This window comes from Vanellus vanellus (assembly GCF_965231255.1).
Source record: "Vanellus vanellus genome assembly, chromosome: 6".
NCBI classification, from domain to species: Eukaryota; Metazoa; Chordata; class Aves; order Charadriiformes; family Charadriidae; genus Vanellus; species Vanellus vanellus.
This window is the reverse complement of record NC_138911.1, coordinates 48,522,139-48,541,098: the sequence shown is the minus strand read 5'-3', so window position 1 is coordinate 48,541,098 and position 18,960 is coordinate 48,522,139. Positions and strand designations below refer to the sequence as shown.

The 18,960-nt window shown below is 41.6% G+C and overlaps 1 protein-coding gene across 7 annotated transcripts in view; it reads right to left on the bottom strand.

Moving 5' to 3' along the window:
• The window catches only part of NRXN3 (neurexin 3), a gene marked incomplete at both ends in the record, with an annotated part of 989,746 nt that overhangs the window by 31,505 nt on the left and 939,281 nt on the right, over positions 1–18,960 (bottom strand). For 4 of the 7 annotated variants that reach the window (XM_082484857.1, XM_082484859.1, XM_082484862.1 and 1 more), the window contains one exon: positions 5,556–5,631. In XM_082484857.1, the coding sequence (XP_082340983.1) occupies positions 5,556–5,631 (76 nt within the window). Of the gene's footprint in view, positions 1–5,546; positions 5,632–18,960 lie in introns of all 7 variants that reach the window. The other 3 variants (XM_082484858.1, XM_082484860.1, XM_082484861.1) reach the window with 1 other exon arrangement.

Genomic DNA, 18,960 nt, shown 5'->3' with positions numbered 1-18,960 from the left:
GCCACTTGTTACTTCAGTATATACACGTATAGATATATATGCACACTGTATATAGTGCATATATAAATAAAATATCCTCATAGGTGGGGCCTTTGTAGCTTACATAGGAAAAAGACCAACACGTTGAAAACCAAACTCAGTATAAATTTCTAGTATAAAAAAAAGAAAACAAAAATTCCTGTAAGTCATTTGCATGATTGATTAGTAAAACTTGTTCATTTGTTTTTGTTTTGGCTGAAAGTCCGTAGCTAGGAAGTTCCATCAAACACATGATGCTGTTATGCCCTGGGAAGTGCCGCGGAGGAATCCCCCTCCTTCGGGTCCCTATTTTATTCGGCCTGTGAGATGGGAAGCCTACTTCTCTGTGTACTCTGGGGCACGCACTCAATTTTAAAGGCCATTTCTTGTTCACAGCATGAGAAACAGAGCAGAACTCCTTCTGCTTGACAGAGGAAGAGACTGGGGGTAACTGAGCACTGGATTTATGGGAGATGTTTCTCCGAGGGGAGCAATGAAAATTCCCTGGGTGCTTCAAGAAGGTTGATGCAGTTTATGGAGGACGAGAGTCAAACCATCACTTCTCTTGGTTTCTTCAGTCAAGGTTTCTTCACTTCCAGCATACCGCTTTTTATACCGTGCTGGCTGCTTGTAGACTCTTGGAAGAGAAATTCTGCTTGTTTTCTGCAAATAAATCTGTACCTGGTTCTGCAGCTTACAAGGATGGAAGCTTGACTGCCCTAGCCCATAAGTCAGGAGCCTGAAGTGCAGGCCAGTAAATTATAGATCCAGACACCATACCTGTAGGATATGCGTCTCCTGTGTATGGGTATATGCTACAAAACACTCTGTAACTTCCAGTACAAAGAACTGTAGATTTTGGCATCTCTACTGCTGTGTCCAGTCCCTCATGGGAAAAACTTACCAGTCTGATTAGACAATGTCACCCTAATGATAAATTAAGCCTTTTGGGAAACACAGAATAAATTTCTCTGGAAAAAAAAAAAAACAAAACAAAACAAAACAAAAAAACACCTAGGAATTTGTTGGGCTGATAGGAAGGGAAAGCTGGCAACTGCACCAGGGAAGAAATACAGGCCATGGCAAGCCAGGGAGCTAGGACTAAGCTCTACAGACCATTTCAAGAGGTTGCATTATGAGCTTCAGGCTAACCAGTGAGTGTTTGGGTCTTAACTGTTTTGACCCGTGCAATGAACAGCCTGGTTTATGATCCCAATCGGCTGCTGAGCCACCAGCATCCAGCCTGGCTGGAGCACTGAGCTAATGGACACGCTCAATGGGAACAAGGGCAATGGTACGAGGTGACAGCAGCATCTGCTGTCCGGAAATCATAACTATGATATTCATGTATTCATGGCTTTGAAGTATCAGTAAGATCAGATTGTAGGGGTGCTCCTCATTTGACTGGAAAGAGATAAATGCTTTCTTTCTTTACAATGGCACCGTGCTTCCTAGTTATTTCCCTTACAAATCTTTCATCCTCTGAGAGTGGCTGACTGACCAAAACACCACCACAGAGCTGTGTTCAGAAGCACAGACTCAGGACTTCAGCTTTGAGGAATTTGAATATTTGAGGCTCAGATCTCCCTGGAGCAGGCCAGAAGAGAGTCCTGTACTCATACCAGAGAAAAGCGTCATGTTTCTGGCACAGAAACCAGAAGGATTTCGAACATGTACTGGGACAAGCAATATTCCCATAGAAATAAGAGAGGGACTGCTCCGGACTGTAAGTAAATGTTTCTACAGGGCAGATGAATGGATTTATGCCCTCTGTATCATTTCAGTAAGCCATTCTGGGAGATCTAGAGATCTAAGGGTATCTTGCCTGCAATAAGATGAATACCGAGTATTTTTTATCTCTGAAACTGTGATGCCTTCTTTTCCATTATGTAAAATACAGATGGATTCACAGCTGTCATTGCCACCACTTGTTAGAATAATTCCTTATGCATACATACATGTCTACAGAGGATGCGTGCAAGCTACTTCAGTCACGACAGGTCCTGTCACAACTCCCAGTCTCTAAACAAGGGGATCTACAAAAATCCCAACAGAACTCACTTTTGGAAGCGGGGCACAAAGGGGTAGTCAGCCTGCTACAGCGAGTGTCTCAAGTTAGCCAGGAAAATCTGGAGGGGAGTGGAGTGAGGAAATTGCCTTTACACCGTCTTCTTTTAAAGAGATGTAAGTATCCAGATACAGATCATATGCTTACTGAGATTCAGGTCTTGGATTCAACAGACAATCAGAGTTAAGTGGCAATAAGACCTCGCAAATGGTCCTCATAAGATATTTAGTCTCAAAGACGACATGATTTTCTTTCTCTCGAACTATCTTTGAGTACACCAAAACCGAAGTCTTCAAAAGGACTCTGTAGGGTACTGCCTCTGATCCAGGCGGGACCAAGTCCAAAGTAATATATTTAGATCTTGGGATTTGATTCTGACCCATACGAAATCTGAAAGCTTTTGATTTGCAGGGCAATATTCTCCACTGCCCTTGTCTTAGTTATTGCGCAGCAGGTTCATAGCGATGTATATCATATCTCACAGCTGCAGCAGTGAGTTCAACAACCTTTGCATTACTGGACCGTGGCACTGAGGGTGACGGAAGGCCAAATTCTGGCATTTGGCAGAAACTCAAGAGCTTTAAAAGCTACACATTATCAGAGCAACAAAAAGGGGCCTGTGCTGGGTTAGGTCATTTAATTTTCAATTTGCTGCAAAAGCGATCAGGCAACCCAGAAGGCAGCATAAAATACACCGACCGGTCAGCAGAACAGGACAAAGCAACTTCAAATGGGCCCAATTAAAAAAAATAAAAAAAATATCCAAGCCCACACACTAGAAAATACAAGCAAGATAATCCGGCTCTTTTCTTTCCACGATGTATACATTTAGTACCAGATCTTGGCGTATGGCCAGAATCCTGACTTGGCTGGTGAAGTGTAAAGGCAAACATATCTGCTCAGCCAAGCCAGCAGCACGGGATTTTGATAAGCCGGCTCAGATTGCTTTAGCGCTCCAGAGCAGAATGGGTTGTGGGAGCGCTTTGATACTGGCTGTATTGCAGAAACCGTTCTACCTTCCCTGGGTGCACTGGGAATGGAGACAATAAGATAGACAAAGAAACCTAAATGAGGAGCACCATAAACCTGTTACTTTTCCTTCTTATGATGGAATGAGCTGAGTTTATGCATTTGGAGGCAAAAAGGTTCTGCACATCCCTCCTCCTTCTGGTGAATTTGTACACCTGCGCCCCTGAGAGCAGGAAACCTCAAAATCTGGAAGTGTAAATTTCATTAGCAAGGACCATCTTGGAGATCTATTTTACGTATAATAAGGCTAATTTTTATTCTCAATGCCACAGTAATACCCAAGAAAAGATTCAGATTTCAGTGGCTCATGCAGATGACCATCCTATGGAGGAAGAGTAGGGCGTGATAAAAATACTGGGTGAAATTTTCAAGAATGTCTAATAGTTTAGGAGAGTACCTTCAGCAGATTATCAGCGAATCATATTATTTTACATGGCAGACATTCAAATGTCTGTAGGCACTTACAGCCGCCAACTGTAATGCTTAGCAGGATTTTCAAAAGCAAGTCATTTTTACAAATCCAGTTTGTACCTGTTTATAGCATTAGATTTCTAACTGTGTCAGGAGAGAGGTATTTTTAGTCTGGAAATGTTGCTCTAAAGCACTCTCAGATTTCATGCTAAACAACCTTTTTTACTAAATTTCTCCTCAAACTTTGATTTTTCCACTGGTAGCACAAGCTTAAAACATTGCTATTACAATTTATAGCCGTTGAAGTAATCATGATTTCTATGTTGAAATACAAATGACAATAATATACAAGAGGAGGAGTCAGATAAAGATCTTGTTTCCTCCTTTCAATGAAATACTTGACAATCAGAATAAAAAAAAAAAAAGAAGTCTTGAAATGTTAGTGAAGCTATAATGAAATGATTCCTATCCATTCAGTTGCATATCGCTTGTGGTATATTAATCCTTTTAACATGGTCCTATAAAACTCACACCTCACTTTCACAACAATCACTGTGCTGGCATCTCGTTACTACCTTTATTAAAAATCCCAGTACCCACAGTCTTTAAGCTTCACAATCTAGTATTATTTGGACAGCTTTTCTGCCAGGTGAGGTGTTGAAAAACTCAGAGACATCTGTGGAAAAAGAGATGGGAGTAGGCTGAGCTATCTGTTAGCATCAGTCGCTGTGTCACTGCCTTCCCTGCCGTCATGGGGGAGTCAAGAGTATGAGTGGAAGTTCCCAGCTACAAGGCAACGCCAATCTCAGGTTACTGCAGGACCAAGTTCTACCAAAAAATGCAGGCACAGCATGACAAATTGAAAAGAAATATGAAAGCACTAGCCTTGGGTGAATTTTAATGTTATTATTGTATTAATCAAATGGTTTCGGGAAACTAGAAACAGAACATTTATAATGCTTTCTGGGGATTTTTTTAAAGAAAAAAAAATCACTCCAAATAAACAAAAGCAAAACCAAACCATACCAAACAAAACACACCCCCCCCCCCCCCCCCCCGAAACTATTTATATGTTTCACTTTTAAGGACAAAAGATTCTAACCAAACTCTCTCTTTTTCTTTTAAATGTACACAGAAATTCGATGATGTCTGTTCTCTATTATAGAAATGCTTAACTCATGGCAAGCCTCAAAAAAGAAGACTTGAAAAAGCCTGTAAGAAATAAAATAGACTGCAGTTGCCTGCTGGATATCATATCATATATCTCACCAGAAAGAAAAGCCATCAATTTATCAAAATGTATCTGAAAGGGAGAAGTTGAGTCAGTTCCACATGGCCAGTCCTTCTGACTCGTTAATGGATACATTTTGAAGCATCACTGCAGATAACAGGGCAAGAATTACTACTAATTTTGTTATGTTAGAACTATGTTTTGGTGCTCCCCAATTTCTTTGGCCTCACAGGAAACAAAATTAGTATAAATACATTACCATGTTAACTGTATTAAAAATCCCATGGACAAACGTATCCTTTTACAGTCCATCTTCAGATCAATTAACAAAGATTAAACTATGCTAATAATCCATTATCGCTTCACTTTTTTTCTCCTGTTTTTCAAACATTTACCCTCCCCATAAATCTTTATTATTTGTCACACGTCACATTGACATTCTTGCTTTCCCGCTGTGTCAGGGAAGTAATTGCTACAAACATGTAAACTATTAATTATCTGGGATCCCTTTCAGGAAGTTTGGCTTTCCGTGCAAACAACTTTATATTAACCAAACAGTGACTACATATCTGTGTTTTGCCGTTGCCAAGTCCATGGGATCTGATGCTTGGCTGTATAATTTTTATTTTATATACAGTGTATATATACATAAGCGTGTATATATATACACACATATACACACATATATATACATATATAATTATATATGTATACAGTCACACACATATAAATATATGTATGCATTGTTTTTTGCAAATGAAATCAGAATGCAAGCAAAACAAGACTGACCTGACTTACCTGTACTGGGCTCACAGTCAATGAAATCTTCATCATCACTGGAACATTCAGCTGACGAAACGATGTCATCTGTTGTCTGGCATGTGAAGGGAAGGAACGAAGGGAAAAGAAGAGAGAAAAAAACCGAATAAGATCCTTGCAAGTCAAGAGGCTGTTACAGAGGCAGCTAAGTACCCTAGAAAGAAAGTGTTTCAGAGTTGTAACTTTTAAAACACTTACATTGTACCAAACATTCCAGACGTGTTTGTGTAACTGTGCCCTCCGCGGAGCTGGATTCCCCTGTCAGAGGAACAGCGCTTACCCTGCGCTGTTGAATATTTTGGGCGTGCGCAGGTGGGGTGTGCCTGCCGGGCTGTGTAGGTTAGCAGGCGCGTGGCGCTGGGCGCAGTCCGTACAGCGGGCTACGGCGCCTGCCTGGCTGGGAAACTGGCCTCCCACAGCCAAAGTCGACGTGCCCGGTCGGAACACGCCGGGCTCCTCCATAAATGCCAATGGCACATAGGGGCAGCCGGAAGGCGCCCACTGAGGGACTGGGCACGAGGCGTGTTCAGGCTGAACGTGCTTTCGGCAAAGAAAACCAAGTGCAAGATGGACCCAGATAACACGCGTCACCCGGGCAGCTACCAGTACTCTCTGCCGTGTTGCCGGATGCACCACTCCGAGGCAGAGGCAGTTCCTGCTCTGTTAATGCACCTCCGGGGCTGGGAATCCTTTGTATTTACCCAGATCCGTGCAACCGATTTGTTGCACTGCGAAGAAGCGCTGCACGTGTCGGGTAAGCCCAACACGCCACCTCACCTGCTTGCTGGCCACGTGAAGGGGGACGTTGCTGTGACTGGGCCGACCAGCTGGAAAGTCAGGTTCTGAAAGGCTTAAACCAAACTGTGATTGTTCACATCCCTTACAGGTTTCAGCACATTCCTCTGCATTTCCAGCTGGTGATTTTGTCTTTCTTTCTTTCCTTTTTTTTTTTTTTTTTTTTCTTTGCTGCTGTCTAATTAATGAGCAGCGTGTACTGCAGCATGTTAGAGAGAAGTGTACTGGCGTCTCTTCCCAGCAGCATCTCCTGCCTGTAATTGCTGCAATTAGTTGAATTAGTAATGCAGACCATTAGGGAGCGTCTGTGGCAGCCTCTGGACACAGGTTGTAACATTCCTGCACAGGGTACAAAATTACCCCGGCTCAGCAGCATCAGCTCAAATCATGGCTTCTGCTGAAATTGTCTCCCTTAACAGCTTCTCCTCGCAGAGAGGTGCCTATTCTGCTGAGCAGCGGGATCAGCGGGGCGATTCCTGAAACAAAACAACTAAAATGTCCTTCACCAGGCAGGAAGCATTCCTGAAATCTCAGCTCCTCAGGAGCAGGACAGCTGTACTTCAGCATGCTGTACTTTAGTACTGCAGGGGAATATTCCTGGGAAACTCGCATCACGACAAGCCTTCCAAATCCTTATTCCTGAAAAAGACTCTCCAGCTTCAAATAAGGTCCCCTTTACATTCCTGTGTGGGCTAAGGCTGTCTCCAACGTGCTGCATCCCTCTTTGCGTAACTGTTCCTAGGTCTCAGCCTTTTCTTTAGCCTTCTGTGGTCCGAACCCTAGCAAGCCCCTCTGTCTGCTGCCAGAAGTTCCTTGAGTTCCTCCTCTCAGCATTTGAACTAAGGAAAACAAGCAGAACTGAGCTTTCAGTCAGAAAGACAAGATTGAACCTGGCATTGCTTCCCTCTTGATTTCAGCGGCTTAGAGTGAACCAAGAAAGAAAAATAGGATCGGTCAGCTGTAAATAAAAATTATAAAAATGGAGTATTGGGTAAAAACCAGCTACGAAGTAAAGGAATCCCTATCGGACATGTTACTTAGTCTTATCCGGCATTGCCGTTTGGCAACATTTTGTGGGATGCAATCTTGCAGTAGTCTCATGCTTAAATACTTTCATTAAATACTTCGATAATCTTGCCTCAATGTGGAAGAAAGACAAAAAGGAACTGAAAGGAACGTGTACAAAGCACTTTCCTGCCCTACATGCTAACGTCATTTTTTTAGCATCTTCTTTCAGTCATAGAAAATGGAGGAACACTGTTGAAATCCTGGTGTCTTCTCTCTTAAAACAAAATGGCCTTAAAAATTCAGCTGTTCAGTGAAAGGTCAAGACAGGAGGAATGCACGAAATAAAAAATTACTTTCTATAATTCTTCTGGTTCCTTCACATATATTTTATAAAACTTTATTTATCCCGGAGGACACCAAATAACTTTATAACTTCTACAAACAGCGATCACATCCTCCAACAGTGAAATGCAGCTGTCCCTGGGTAGAAAGATACCAGTTTTTAATTGCACCACTGTAAAGTAATTTAGCACAATAAGTCAACAAAACTATACTGCAAGACATTTTTTTAAGCAGGTGAAATGTAGCTACTGAAACTGGAGATTTATATTACAGTTGTCTAAAGCACTTGAAAAAGAGTGTTAAGGACAGCACTGCGAATAAGAATAAATTGTCCATCACTACTAGAAGACCTTGCTTAGACAGTGGTAAGATCCTGGCAATTGCTTTTGATTTCCAGGTTGAATTTAAAGCATGTGGATTTTCCTGTAGTTGAAGATCTGACAATTCCCAAGTAGGGTCTCATAGAAGAACAGTGGTGTTTTGCTTCAAGTAGGAAATAAGCATAAAAATTATAACAATGTGTGGTTGTCACTTATCAACTGCTATACCTATCCACTTACCCACTTGCTCATACCTAAGGGCTTCATGCAACATTAACTTGGAATCAGATTCAATTGAATTGACGATCTGATTAGGTATTTGTAAAGAATAAGGAGTTCCTTTATAACACTTTTTTTCCCTCTTCCTTATTAAGGGCATCATATGAAACCAGAAAGGTAGTATGCTCAGAAAAAAACAGGTGATACTTCTTTACACAATAGTGTGGGGTTTTTTGTTGTTTGTTGTTTTTTTTTTTTTTTTTAAACTGGGGAACTCCTTGCAACAGGATACTGGAAGGTAATAAAGGTTTAGGTGCATTTTGGAAGTGACTGGTCAAATTAAGGGTAAGAACATCCTACCAGAGCTATTAAATACCCCATACCTAGCTTGGGAAGTCCCTGTGCCACAGACACTGAAGACCAAAGAAATATCACTGTTTGCATCGTTCTGTTCAGGACTCTCTCCCCAAAGCCCCGTGCATGGCCAGAGCCAGTGGCAGGGTGCTGGGTGAGGTGACCCTCTGCAGCCTCCCGGCCACTCTCGTGCGTGACAGACCCTGAACGCTGGGGGATGAAGAATTTTGAAGCCAAGACGAGTTCTGAGCAGGAGCTGAAAAGTCATGGAGCCTGAACCTTGTTTATCTTCTTGATCAATTTCCCATCCAATAAGCAGCTTAAGGACAGCGCACACAACATATTTATGCTGCACTCTTAGACATGGGTTTCCTTCTATAAAATCCTCACGCAGCTTGTGTTGGTTCTGAATGGGGAAGGGCATAGTCAGCCAGACTTGGACAAAATGCAAACGTGTGATACGCAACACTCACCAACCCTGCCAAGTCTGACCTGCATCTGCACTTTTTCATGACTGGTTCCACACTTGATTCTATCAATTAGTCTCTGTCCTTTTCTCCCCATCTCTACCACATGCTATTTCCCCTGATATTCCAGTTTTTCTTGCTCTGTGATTGCTGTTTGTCGAATGCTACTGATTTTGTCTGTATAAAAATGAGGGTTAGAAAAAGAGAGAAACCTCCAGAAGTGGTGTTAGACTTAAGTCAAGGTCATTAATGTGATCTCTAGAAACCACAGAAAAGATAAGTACACTAATCTGTCTTGCCATTTCCTATCTTGTATTTTTAATCTCAGTAGTTTCCATCACAATTTATCACTAACTGATTTTCTAGTTCCATCACATATTGGTTTTCCATGCACTTTCCACTCAGATACCAACATCTGAATCATCCCAGAGGAATAAAGCTATTTCAGTGAGAAACAGCAGCAAATTCCTGACCACAGAAACAGTCGAGGAAACCTCCAGAAGACCATGACTTCTTGTAACTGGTATCCGTACCTTTATAAACCCTCCTGGAGCTGAGACATTTCATTGGATGATTATTAAACTTGCTGCTTCCACAAGACAGGAGAGGCTAGTGAGCAGCGACCCCAGAAATCTCTCCACCAACGTCATTCTTTCTCAGCAAAATTTTTCTAAGCTAAACCAGCTATTCCATTTCTGGTTCCCTTTCCCCAGTTTTGAAATGGGGCTGATTACACTCACCCCTTGGCCCCAGGGGAGGTAAATGGACTATTTCTTTAGCGTCTGCCCAGTGATCTAGTGTTGGTAAATGGTAAACATTCTTATGTACAGGCAACATGGTAGTAATGAAACTTCTCTGTATGCTGTGATGGAAATGATGTTTGTGTTTTTATTGGAAAGAACACGAGAGAGAAAATATTTTTCTATTCCATATATTAGCTAAATTCCATATTAAAAATAATAATTCATACTATACTATTTTAAAATATGTATTTCATTTTTAAAGAATCCCAGCTTTGAAATTACTTGGCCTTGTATTAAAGGCCATAAAACTAAAGATAGGTATTATAATAACTTTCAATAAAATCTCTCTCTGGCAGGAACCCTTTTTATTCCTTCCTCTGAAAGATTTTTTATGGCATTTATATTATTATTTTTTCTCTCCCTCTCTCTAGTGTTTAATGAAATTGCCTTGGAATAAAACTGGGGTAGGAGAAAGTGCTAAAGTCTGAGTCCACCCTGGAGGATTTATGGGCATATTTACCTTCAAATTCTTTCAATTTCAGTGAATTGGCTTCCCGTTCCTTTCCATGAATTATTAGTTCTGTAATCACCTCCTTCTAATTATTCACTCTAAGGGCCTCTTCAATCTTGCCACGGTGATGGTTCTACATCTTTGTTCATTATACTGTACGTACTGGTGTGGGATGTAAAGCGCAAGGGAAGTTGGGATGGTGTGGCAAGACCGGCTCAAGATGACTCCACTCCTGTCCAATCCTACCAATGGTCCAAAGCCCTAATTTATGCATCAGATCCACAACCTTTGCTCCTTTGTTCTACACAAAATGGCAGGTGCTGAATCTTCCTTTTCCCAACCGCAAAGTTTTTTTGACACCTTGCTCTTTGAGTGCACTATTATTTCAGAAAGATTAAGCATGCTGGGTAAAATAAGTCCTGTCACAGAACAGCTTTATGAAATTATAAATAACACGCCCAAGAATGATGGAGTTCTCAGTTCTGGTGGGAGAGAAAAGACAAGGACCCATAAATTCAAACCCCAGACAAATCCCTCCAGAAGTACGCACTGAGCAGTTGCTTAACTCGGTAAAGTAGGATTCAATTTTCCTACTTGCCTTTTGCTTGAAACTCTTCTGCACACTGTACACATTAATTCCAATTCAACACCATCATTTGAAAAGCAACGCTTAATGCTTTGTTGCAAGAGAAGTGTAAATCTCTCTGCCACCAAGGAACCACAACTTGCAATCCTTCTTGAAATATGACCACCACAATGTGCCGGGCAAAAATATCTTCCCGACAGTGGAGAAATGCAGTTGTATTAATCTGAGCAGTGCGTTTGCCTTTCACAACTACAATTTGCGGAGCTGAAACTCAACAAAATTTTCTTAAATTTGACCACTTGACTCCCTCCACTGCTCCCATACTGCTGTATTTTCTAAATATCTCAAATTTATTATGGAACATGGACAACGTACTGTCTTCTATGCGTAACGGTATACAGTACGAATGCTCCCCTGGAAAGGCAAAATGTTAGTGATGCTGTTCTGTATTCCAGCAACCAAGATGTTTCTTGGCAAAGAACAGGCTCAAGGCATTTGCTGCCTTGCCAAAAGAAGATAGCAGAGGAAGTGTCTGTTCCATTAAGTGTCATTTCTAGCTTGAATACCTCAACCTTTTGTACTTTGATAACTGGGCTTTTTGAAGAACTTGTATTCTGTTCACACTATTCCAATTAAATAGGAATCCTTCATCTGTCCTTTCTACATCTTGTATTTGTTTCTCACTTTCTATTTAATCTTTATTTGCAAAATAGCCTGGACTTCATTACAGTATAGCAGGCCTAAGGGACTCAGCCTGGACAAATTCAAGCTACTACATACAGATACAAAGAATCTGCATACAAATGGGAAAATATTAGAAAAGTTGCAAAAATCATCACGACGTATTATAAAAGAAGCTGCGATTTGTGACTGTGTAAACAGATCTACTCTGTGTTGTTAAAGGGTAATAATCCTCTCCCAATCATTAGCACTGCACAGTACAACATGCACTTTCTTATCACAGCACAGCCACAGCCACAAAGATGTGCAAGCCCTTTGCACCCCCCCACACCGGTGCTGAGGCTGTGTCTGCCTCTGCAGAGGTAATGCCGCAAAGAACATGAAACTAATAATTTTTCTTCATATAGCTCATTTGAGGTGAATACAAAAACAAGAGGGCCAAACCCCCTGTTGGTTTAAATTGGCATTGATCTCAACCAGGTACAACAATTTACAGCAAGACAGCATAGCTCATTACATTTAGTTTCGGACAATTCAATGCCCAAAGATTTAGAGTAATTGGAGGCAGTTCAGAGAAGAGCCACTGAAAAGATGAAAGGACTGGAGGGATGTATGAATGAGACAGGCTTAGCAAAATGAAAGAGCAGAGCTCGACTTAGCAAGAACTAAAGGTATGATAAACGTCTACAGGTGTCACAAGGGTGTAATAAACACCAGGAAGATGAACTATTTAGGGTGCTTCAAAAAAGTACTGGATAAAATTAAGCTGAAAAAAATTTAGTATGACTTTCAGTGAGAAAAATCTCAATAGCGATCTTTATTAACTACGGAGAAGTCTCCCCAAGGAAATACCAGAAACTGCCAGTACTGAGATTAAGCAGTTGGCCAAGCCACTCAGGTACGAATACCACAAGCGTATACACCCTAGTGCGGAAGAACTTGCCCTATCTATCTTCAGTCCAATCTAATCCACTCTAAATCAATTTGCTATTTGCATCGTCTCCATCACTAGGTAATAGAAACACATCATTATGCATTTCTCTCTTTTATTCCAAAGCAGGCAGTAAAGCTATCCAGCACAGCCTTTCAGCCAGTTGTACTTGGAGCAAGAAGATACCATTGTTGTAGACCTGCTCAGACCATGGGAACAAATCCATCCTTATGTTCCCAGGACGCTGACCGGCCAGCAGCTGGTAGGTAACCAGCAGGCATGGACCCTTCAACATGCCCAGCAAAAGTGCATTTCCTGGCTGCGTGTTCCCGGCTGGACATAAAAGCTGATTTGTTGTCAAATTATTAAGTAGGGATCACGAGAGAGCTACCCCTTAACAAAATCAGCCATTTGTCCATTACTGCAGCAGACAAGAACTTAAGTAACTAGCCAGTTAAGTAAGAGAAAGCAAAAAATAATCCCTGCAATTGTGTGTCAATCCAGAGTCATGGGCAGTCAGGTTTAAAAAGAGCCTTGACAGCTGAACTAGTCCTTTGAAAACTGAAAGCGTGTCTCAATAGAATCAATAGTTCATTAAGACTGTAAAGTCTGACTCTTCTTGACCAGGTTTGATGCCAAATTTCAGGGACTTTGTTCTGTCCCCAAACTGTGCAAAGACAATGGGGAGAAATCATGTTTCTGCCTTTTGTCTCTGTCTGCCGGCAGTGGGAAGGGCGATGATGTTGGGAGGGGTGTGAGGAGACAGAGAAAGAGAAGGGAGGGCAAGGAGGGGAGAAAGGGAAGTGGGGAGGATTAATCCATCTGTTGTTCAAGGCACCCTGACAGGGGAAAGAGAAGTATTGAACCACAGCAGCTTAACCCAACTTCAATGTACCTTCCCAAAACCAGAAGGAATGTAATGCTACGTGGTGTTCTGCTGATAAGCAAATCCCCCTAAATCCTTTCAATTTATTTCTTGGCCTGAAGAAATTACATACTATTTAGCAGCTAAATAAATAAATAAAATTTCATTTCCAGGAATCTAGATTGGTTGTTTATTGATTATATATGCACACAGAGTCACTTGCTTTTCTGTTTCTTTCTGTTCCCAATAGAACAGTGCTCCTTTCATTTTGATGTGGTAAAGGATCAACTCAAACTATTCAGTGTAACCCTCAAGATTTGCAAGAGTTTTGAACTACACTGTAAAATATAATTTCTTGGCTTAAACACAAAAGATACAGCTTTGGCATGAGAGGAGACTCTTCCTCCCCCCCCAACCTATTGCTCTGTTCCACATGCATTTGCCCGCTTCCAAAGAAGGACCTTGAAGATGAAAGTTGTGTGTCTGTACACTGAAGTCATTATCCGAGTATAGCGCCTCTCAAGTTAATCACACAGGAAGAATTTTCACACTAAGTGTCCTTTTCATGATTTGGTACAGCTCATTCCCCTTCCCTGTTATATTTTTACTTCTTACTGAAACAAACCTGTCAGTTGAAACAGAAACCTTCAGCCCTCTGTTTCAAGCATAACCCTGGTTATGCAGATAGTGGTGACGCAGCAGAAAAGGTACACTAGGTGTACCACCGTTAACTACATTAACTAAATCACTTAATCCCCCAAATTAAGCCATTACAGCTGAACCCACAACAACACCCACCCTGAAATGGGTGAGAGCTGCTGGAAGGACAAAAATGCTTAAATTCAGGCACTGCTCAGGAGTCTTAACTTCCTGAAAATCACATCAGTTCATACTGCGTTGCTTCCCAATGCTTGTCCAAGAATCTTCAAATGGAAGGCATTTCTTTTAGTAAATGCTCTGAAAATAGTTTCAGAGCGGTCTCCCCTGTGCCGTGGTCCCCCTCAGAAGCAGCGACAACCCGCCCAACGCACGTGGCAGCACAGGCTTCCCTTTACCCCTCTCCTCAGCGCCTGCTTAAAGCAGGACACAGGAAGCAAAAGCTGAGTAAAGATCCTCAGAGGTCTGTAGGAAAAAGCCAGCCCGTTGCCGGAATTTAGCATCCTGCCGGTGCGGACCCCAGCCCCTGCTGCACACGGTCTGATGGATTAACTTAAACTGCCACAGAAATAATTCTATTAATATGCTGGGCTAGGAACCACACTTGCTGAAGAACAAACATGTTATCTACTTCCCCAGCAGAAGGGCAGGGCAGGGCAGACCGCTGGGGAGCAGTAACTTCTTAAATTGCCCCAGTCCAAATTGCCAAGGACATCGAATCAGAGCCCTCATGTTGCTTGGTTTTATACTCCTGATATTGTCATAAATTCACTGTCTGACATCAGGAAAATTGCCTCCTTTCCTCGTGCTTCTGTTTATACTGCTATAAAATGGGGAGAAAACAACTTATCTGCTTACTTGGCATACAATCAGAATTTTAGTAAACGTTTTACATTCTCAAAGCAAAGCCTAAGTACCGAAAAATCCTTTAGTAAAGGGAAGCCTATGTTTCGGAAAGTTAGGGACTCAGACGATCTGAGATGAATCAGCTGCCCTTTGAAGACTCAGCCTCTAGTAAGAGTAAATGGGTTTTCTTTGCGTGCTACCTTGCACTTAATAACTGTGTCAGAAGAATATTTTTCATTTATACTTTGCTCCTTTGCTGGAAATCAATATGTCGTTTGCTGGCATTTGCTCCTGGACATCTTTATTTAGCTTGTCTTTTCTTCCTCGGAGGGGAGGGAGTTGTATTTGATTTTGTTCTGTTATTGATTGGATCACTCTGAGCAAGAAATAAATAACTAAGTACAGCACAGTAGCTTTAATGACAATCTCTTAAGCCTCAAAATCTGCACACCCTGTTGCGCTCACCGCCTAACACATGATTTAAAAGAAGCAAATCCGTAAAGTAAAGCTACTATGTAGCGAAGAGGCAGTCACATACGCAATTTAACTGGCATTTCTATTTATGTGCTCATTAATAAAACCATGTGAGCCCTGTTTCTGTTTTTAAAGCAGTACTCCTATTGTCGTAATACCTAGTGCCGGGATCTCATCATCTCCTGCAAACGAGGCTTAACAAGAAATTAGAGATAGGGGAGACCTTCTCCCAGCAGACACCTTTTCCCTGGAGAAAATCTGAGCGCGGTCATGTATTTATTACTGATGGCGAGTGACAGTACGGCCTAATAGGTTGTACCCGATCTGCAAAAGCCCGGCCCAGCAAACGACGGTGGAGGGGCAGTCGCTGTGCCCTGGCTGCGCCGAAGCCCCGCGCGGGCCCACAGCATCCCTCCCAGCACCAAACGGGAAGCGACGGGTAAGCCAGCCCTCGGGGGCGCACAGTAATCGCCGTCGTTTTTTTTTTTTTAAATGGGGAAATTCTTTTCCTTCTCCCCTGCTTCTCTGTTAGTTTCTGCTACTTGTTATTACGTAGGCCACAAAAAGTTGGCACGCGCAGCAGTAAAATTCATAAAGGAGAAAATACCGTGTTCTATGGTCCAAACTGTGGCACTTAAAATCTAATGTGACAGGGTATGGTATTCATAAAGTAACAATAAACATAATCACTCTGAATAAATGTGCCTTAAAACAACTTCTGCAATTACTGTAAGTACCTCTGAGTCCAATAAGATAAACAACTATCTTTGAATATTTGCATTAACGCACTAGACTACTCTTTCCAGACGAATATTCCTCTTTCTCTCTAAACATTCGCACACACTTAGGAAACGGCATTTAAATACTGTTACTCGCAGGATTCACACATTAGCTCAAAAGAGGAAGGGGGCTGCCACACACATTTAAATGTAGAATAAACATAATGCAGAATAAATAAATAAATGCAGAATAAACCCTGGCCCGCTGGATACATATCAGCACCTAGAACTGGTCACCGAAGAACCTCATATAGACAGAACAGTTAACAAAGGAAAACAGCCACTAAATACCTATATATAAGCATATATACAACATATCTGCTAAAAAAGGCCATGAATAGTTTTAGTTTACAAACACTAAGAAAGTTCATAACCACCAAGAAGGTCACACAGGTGGCTGTGGTAGAACACAGATTTCCCAGGAACAGTGACAGCCTCTTAACCACAAGTCCATCTTTCCTCTCTTAATATAGGATATAAATGATTGTCAGCAGCCAGTATAAAAACATCTGTATAGACACCAAAAGGTATATATTAACATTAAGTTATTAACATACTAGCGTATTAAACTTATCAAGGTCAGATCTAATAAAAATGAAGTTAAACAGTTCTAGACATTATTACATCCACGAATACCTCTGTGTCCTCTTTTGAGTGACACAGGATTAATTTCTCTTTCACTAATTTTACTTTTCAGTGAGGTCTCTTCTAATGCTAGGGAAAACTGTATTTTTAGAAGACTCTAGGGTCTGAATTTGTGAAAACATTTACTTTATAGCCAGCTGTGGTATGTGGGTTTCAAGGTGTCAGTGCTTTCGAGCTCACCAGGTGTGGGGATGAGGAGGAGCGAGACCTGGGCACTTGACCCAAGCTGGCCAACGGGATTATTTCATACCATGAATGTCACATTCAATATAAATTAGAGAGTTTGCTGAGGAGTATTCTCTCTCACATGATAGCTACGACCCTGAGAACTTCTTGCCCCGGTGCCATACCCCTGAGGCCTTCCCTTCCTCCCAAAGCCGTAGCGCTCACAGTCTCTGACATTTGCTGTCCACTGCTGGGAGTGCACAGATTCCTACTGATAGAACTGGCTGAGTATAGTCCTTGTATATTTTATGCTGGTATGAGGAGCAATATTTGTTCTTTAGTATTATTAATGTTAATTATTTAGTCTTATTCTATTAAATCTGTGTATGTTTCAGCCCTTGGGCTTCCGTGTTTTTCTCAATTCCCCTTCCTGGGTGGGGAGGAGTCATCAGGTGATCAAATAATTGTCTAAATGACCATCAACTGTTATGGGTTCTTCAAACTATAACACTCTGCCAAATATCTCATGCTTAAAAGTCATGCTTTTCTATCATTAACATTTTTTTCTTTCCTTTTGAAATGTGAATAGACTAACAACTTCACCAGGGGGATAGGGAACTGACTTTACACCATGTTAGCAAAAAACAGGTAACAAAAAAGTAAACAAGCAACCCAAATCAGTCCCACCACCACCAGGAATCATGGGGGAAAACTTAGGAAAGTTAGACAGAAGTTTGTCAATTCTTCTCTAATACTAACTCAAACAAGGAAAGACCCTTCAAACATATACCCATCAGCTTAAAAAACGTACTTAGTCCATCAAGTATTGATGAAGCCAGGTAAACTTCAACCTCCTGAGCTGCTGAACATAACAAATGCCTCCCGGGATCCCATTAAATTGGAACCGAACTTCACTTAAATGTCACATCAAGTGGTCCAAGCCGCAAACAGTTGTCACGCAAGAAAATTCTGCCACTGGGTAGGCAGACTCCCATGCACAACAAACACGGTGAACACTTATCCCCGCTGGGTTTCTCTGCAGCCCCTGCCTAATCAGAACATTTGCTCTCCATGACGGCTAAGAAGGCCATTTTCCTTGCTTATTTATTTAGCTCTCTATTGAGTTTGATTAACTGTAGTAAAGACAAATCAATCTTTTGTGTTTGTGTAAAATGAAAAAAAGGAACAAAGTTAGCTTTAATGGCCCAATAGATGCTCAGCTGGAATGCACTTACCGAGGGAGAGAGCTAGACAAAGGAATTCAGGCAGCTTTAAACACCACCGGGAACACGCTGAGAATTTCTGTACTTCTACCTGTTTAAAGGGGGTGTGTGGGGGGAATCCAACCCACACCCGGCAAAAAGGCTTTCAGTTTCTCTGCAATTCTGTCTATTGCAGTATCAAGCACTACAAGCTTTTTTCTCTTGAGCCCTTCAGATTTCCATGGCCAAAGCTGGGAGACACCAGGAAACAAGTATCCAAAGGAACATTGTCAGAAGGAGAGGACATGAAGCTCTAAATCCACGAGAAGGCTTCCTCCACTGTCCATAAAGCCACCTCTAAACTCAGCTTTGTTGCAATCTAACATTTCTGACCTCAATAACCTTTGGTAGACATTGCCACATAGCATGAAATTCACGACAAGTATGAAACAAAGAAGCTTCTGCATAGTGAATTTGAGTCAGACACTCACCATTTCAAGGCAGCACTCTGAGAAAGTCTTTCATATATTCAAATTATAGCGTTGACAGCATTGGAAATCACAAAAGAAAACATGCCTGATTTTATGCAATGCCCATTAAAAACCTTTAGTAATACACAGAAATACTTAGTCCTTCCAGATTACGGGTAGCCAAGTATTAGCCCACAGAAAATTTAACTTCAGTCTTAGGAATGCAATAAACTGGACAGGTTGATCAGGACAGGGCCAAAATGTAGCAAGAGGTATTTTTCCCCATATCCAGTATGTAAGTGCTCCAGTCCCTGCAGGGACAGA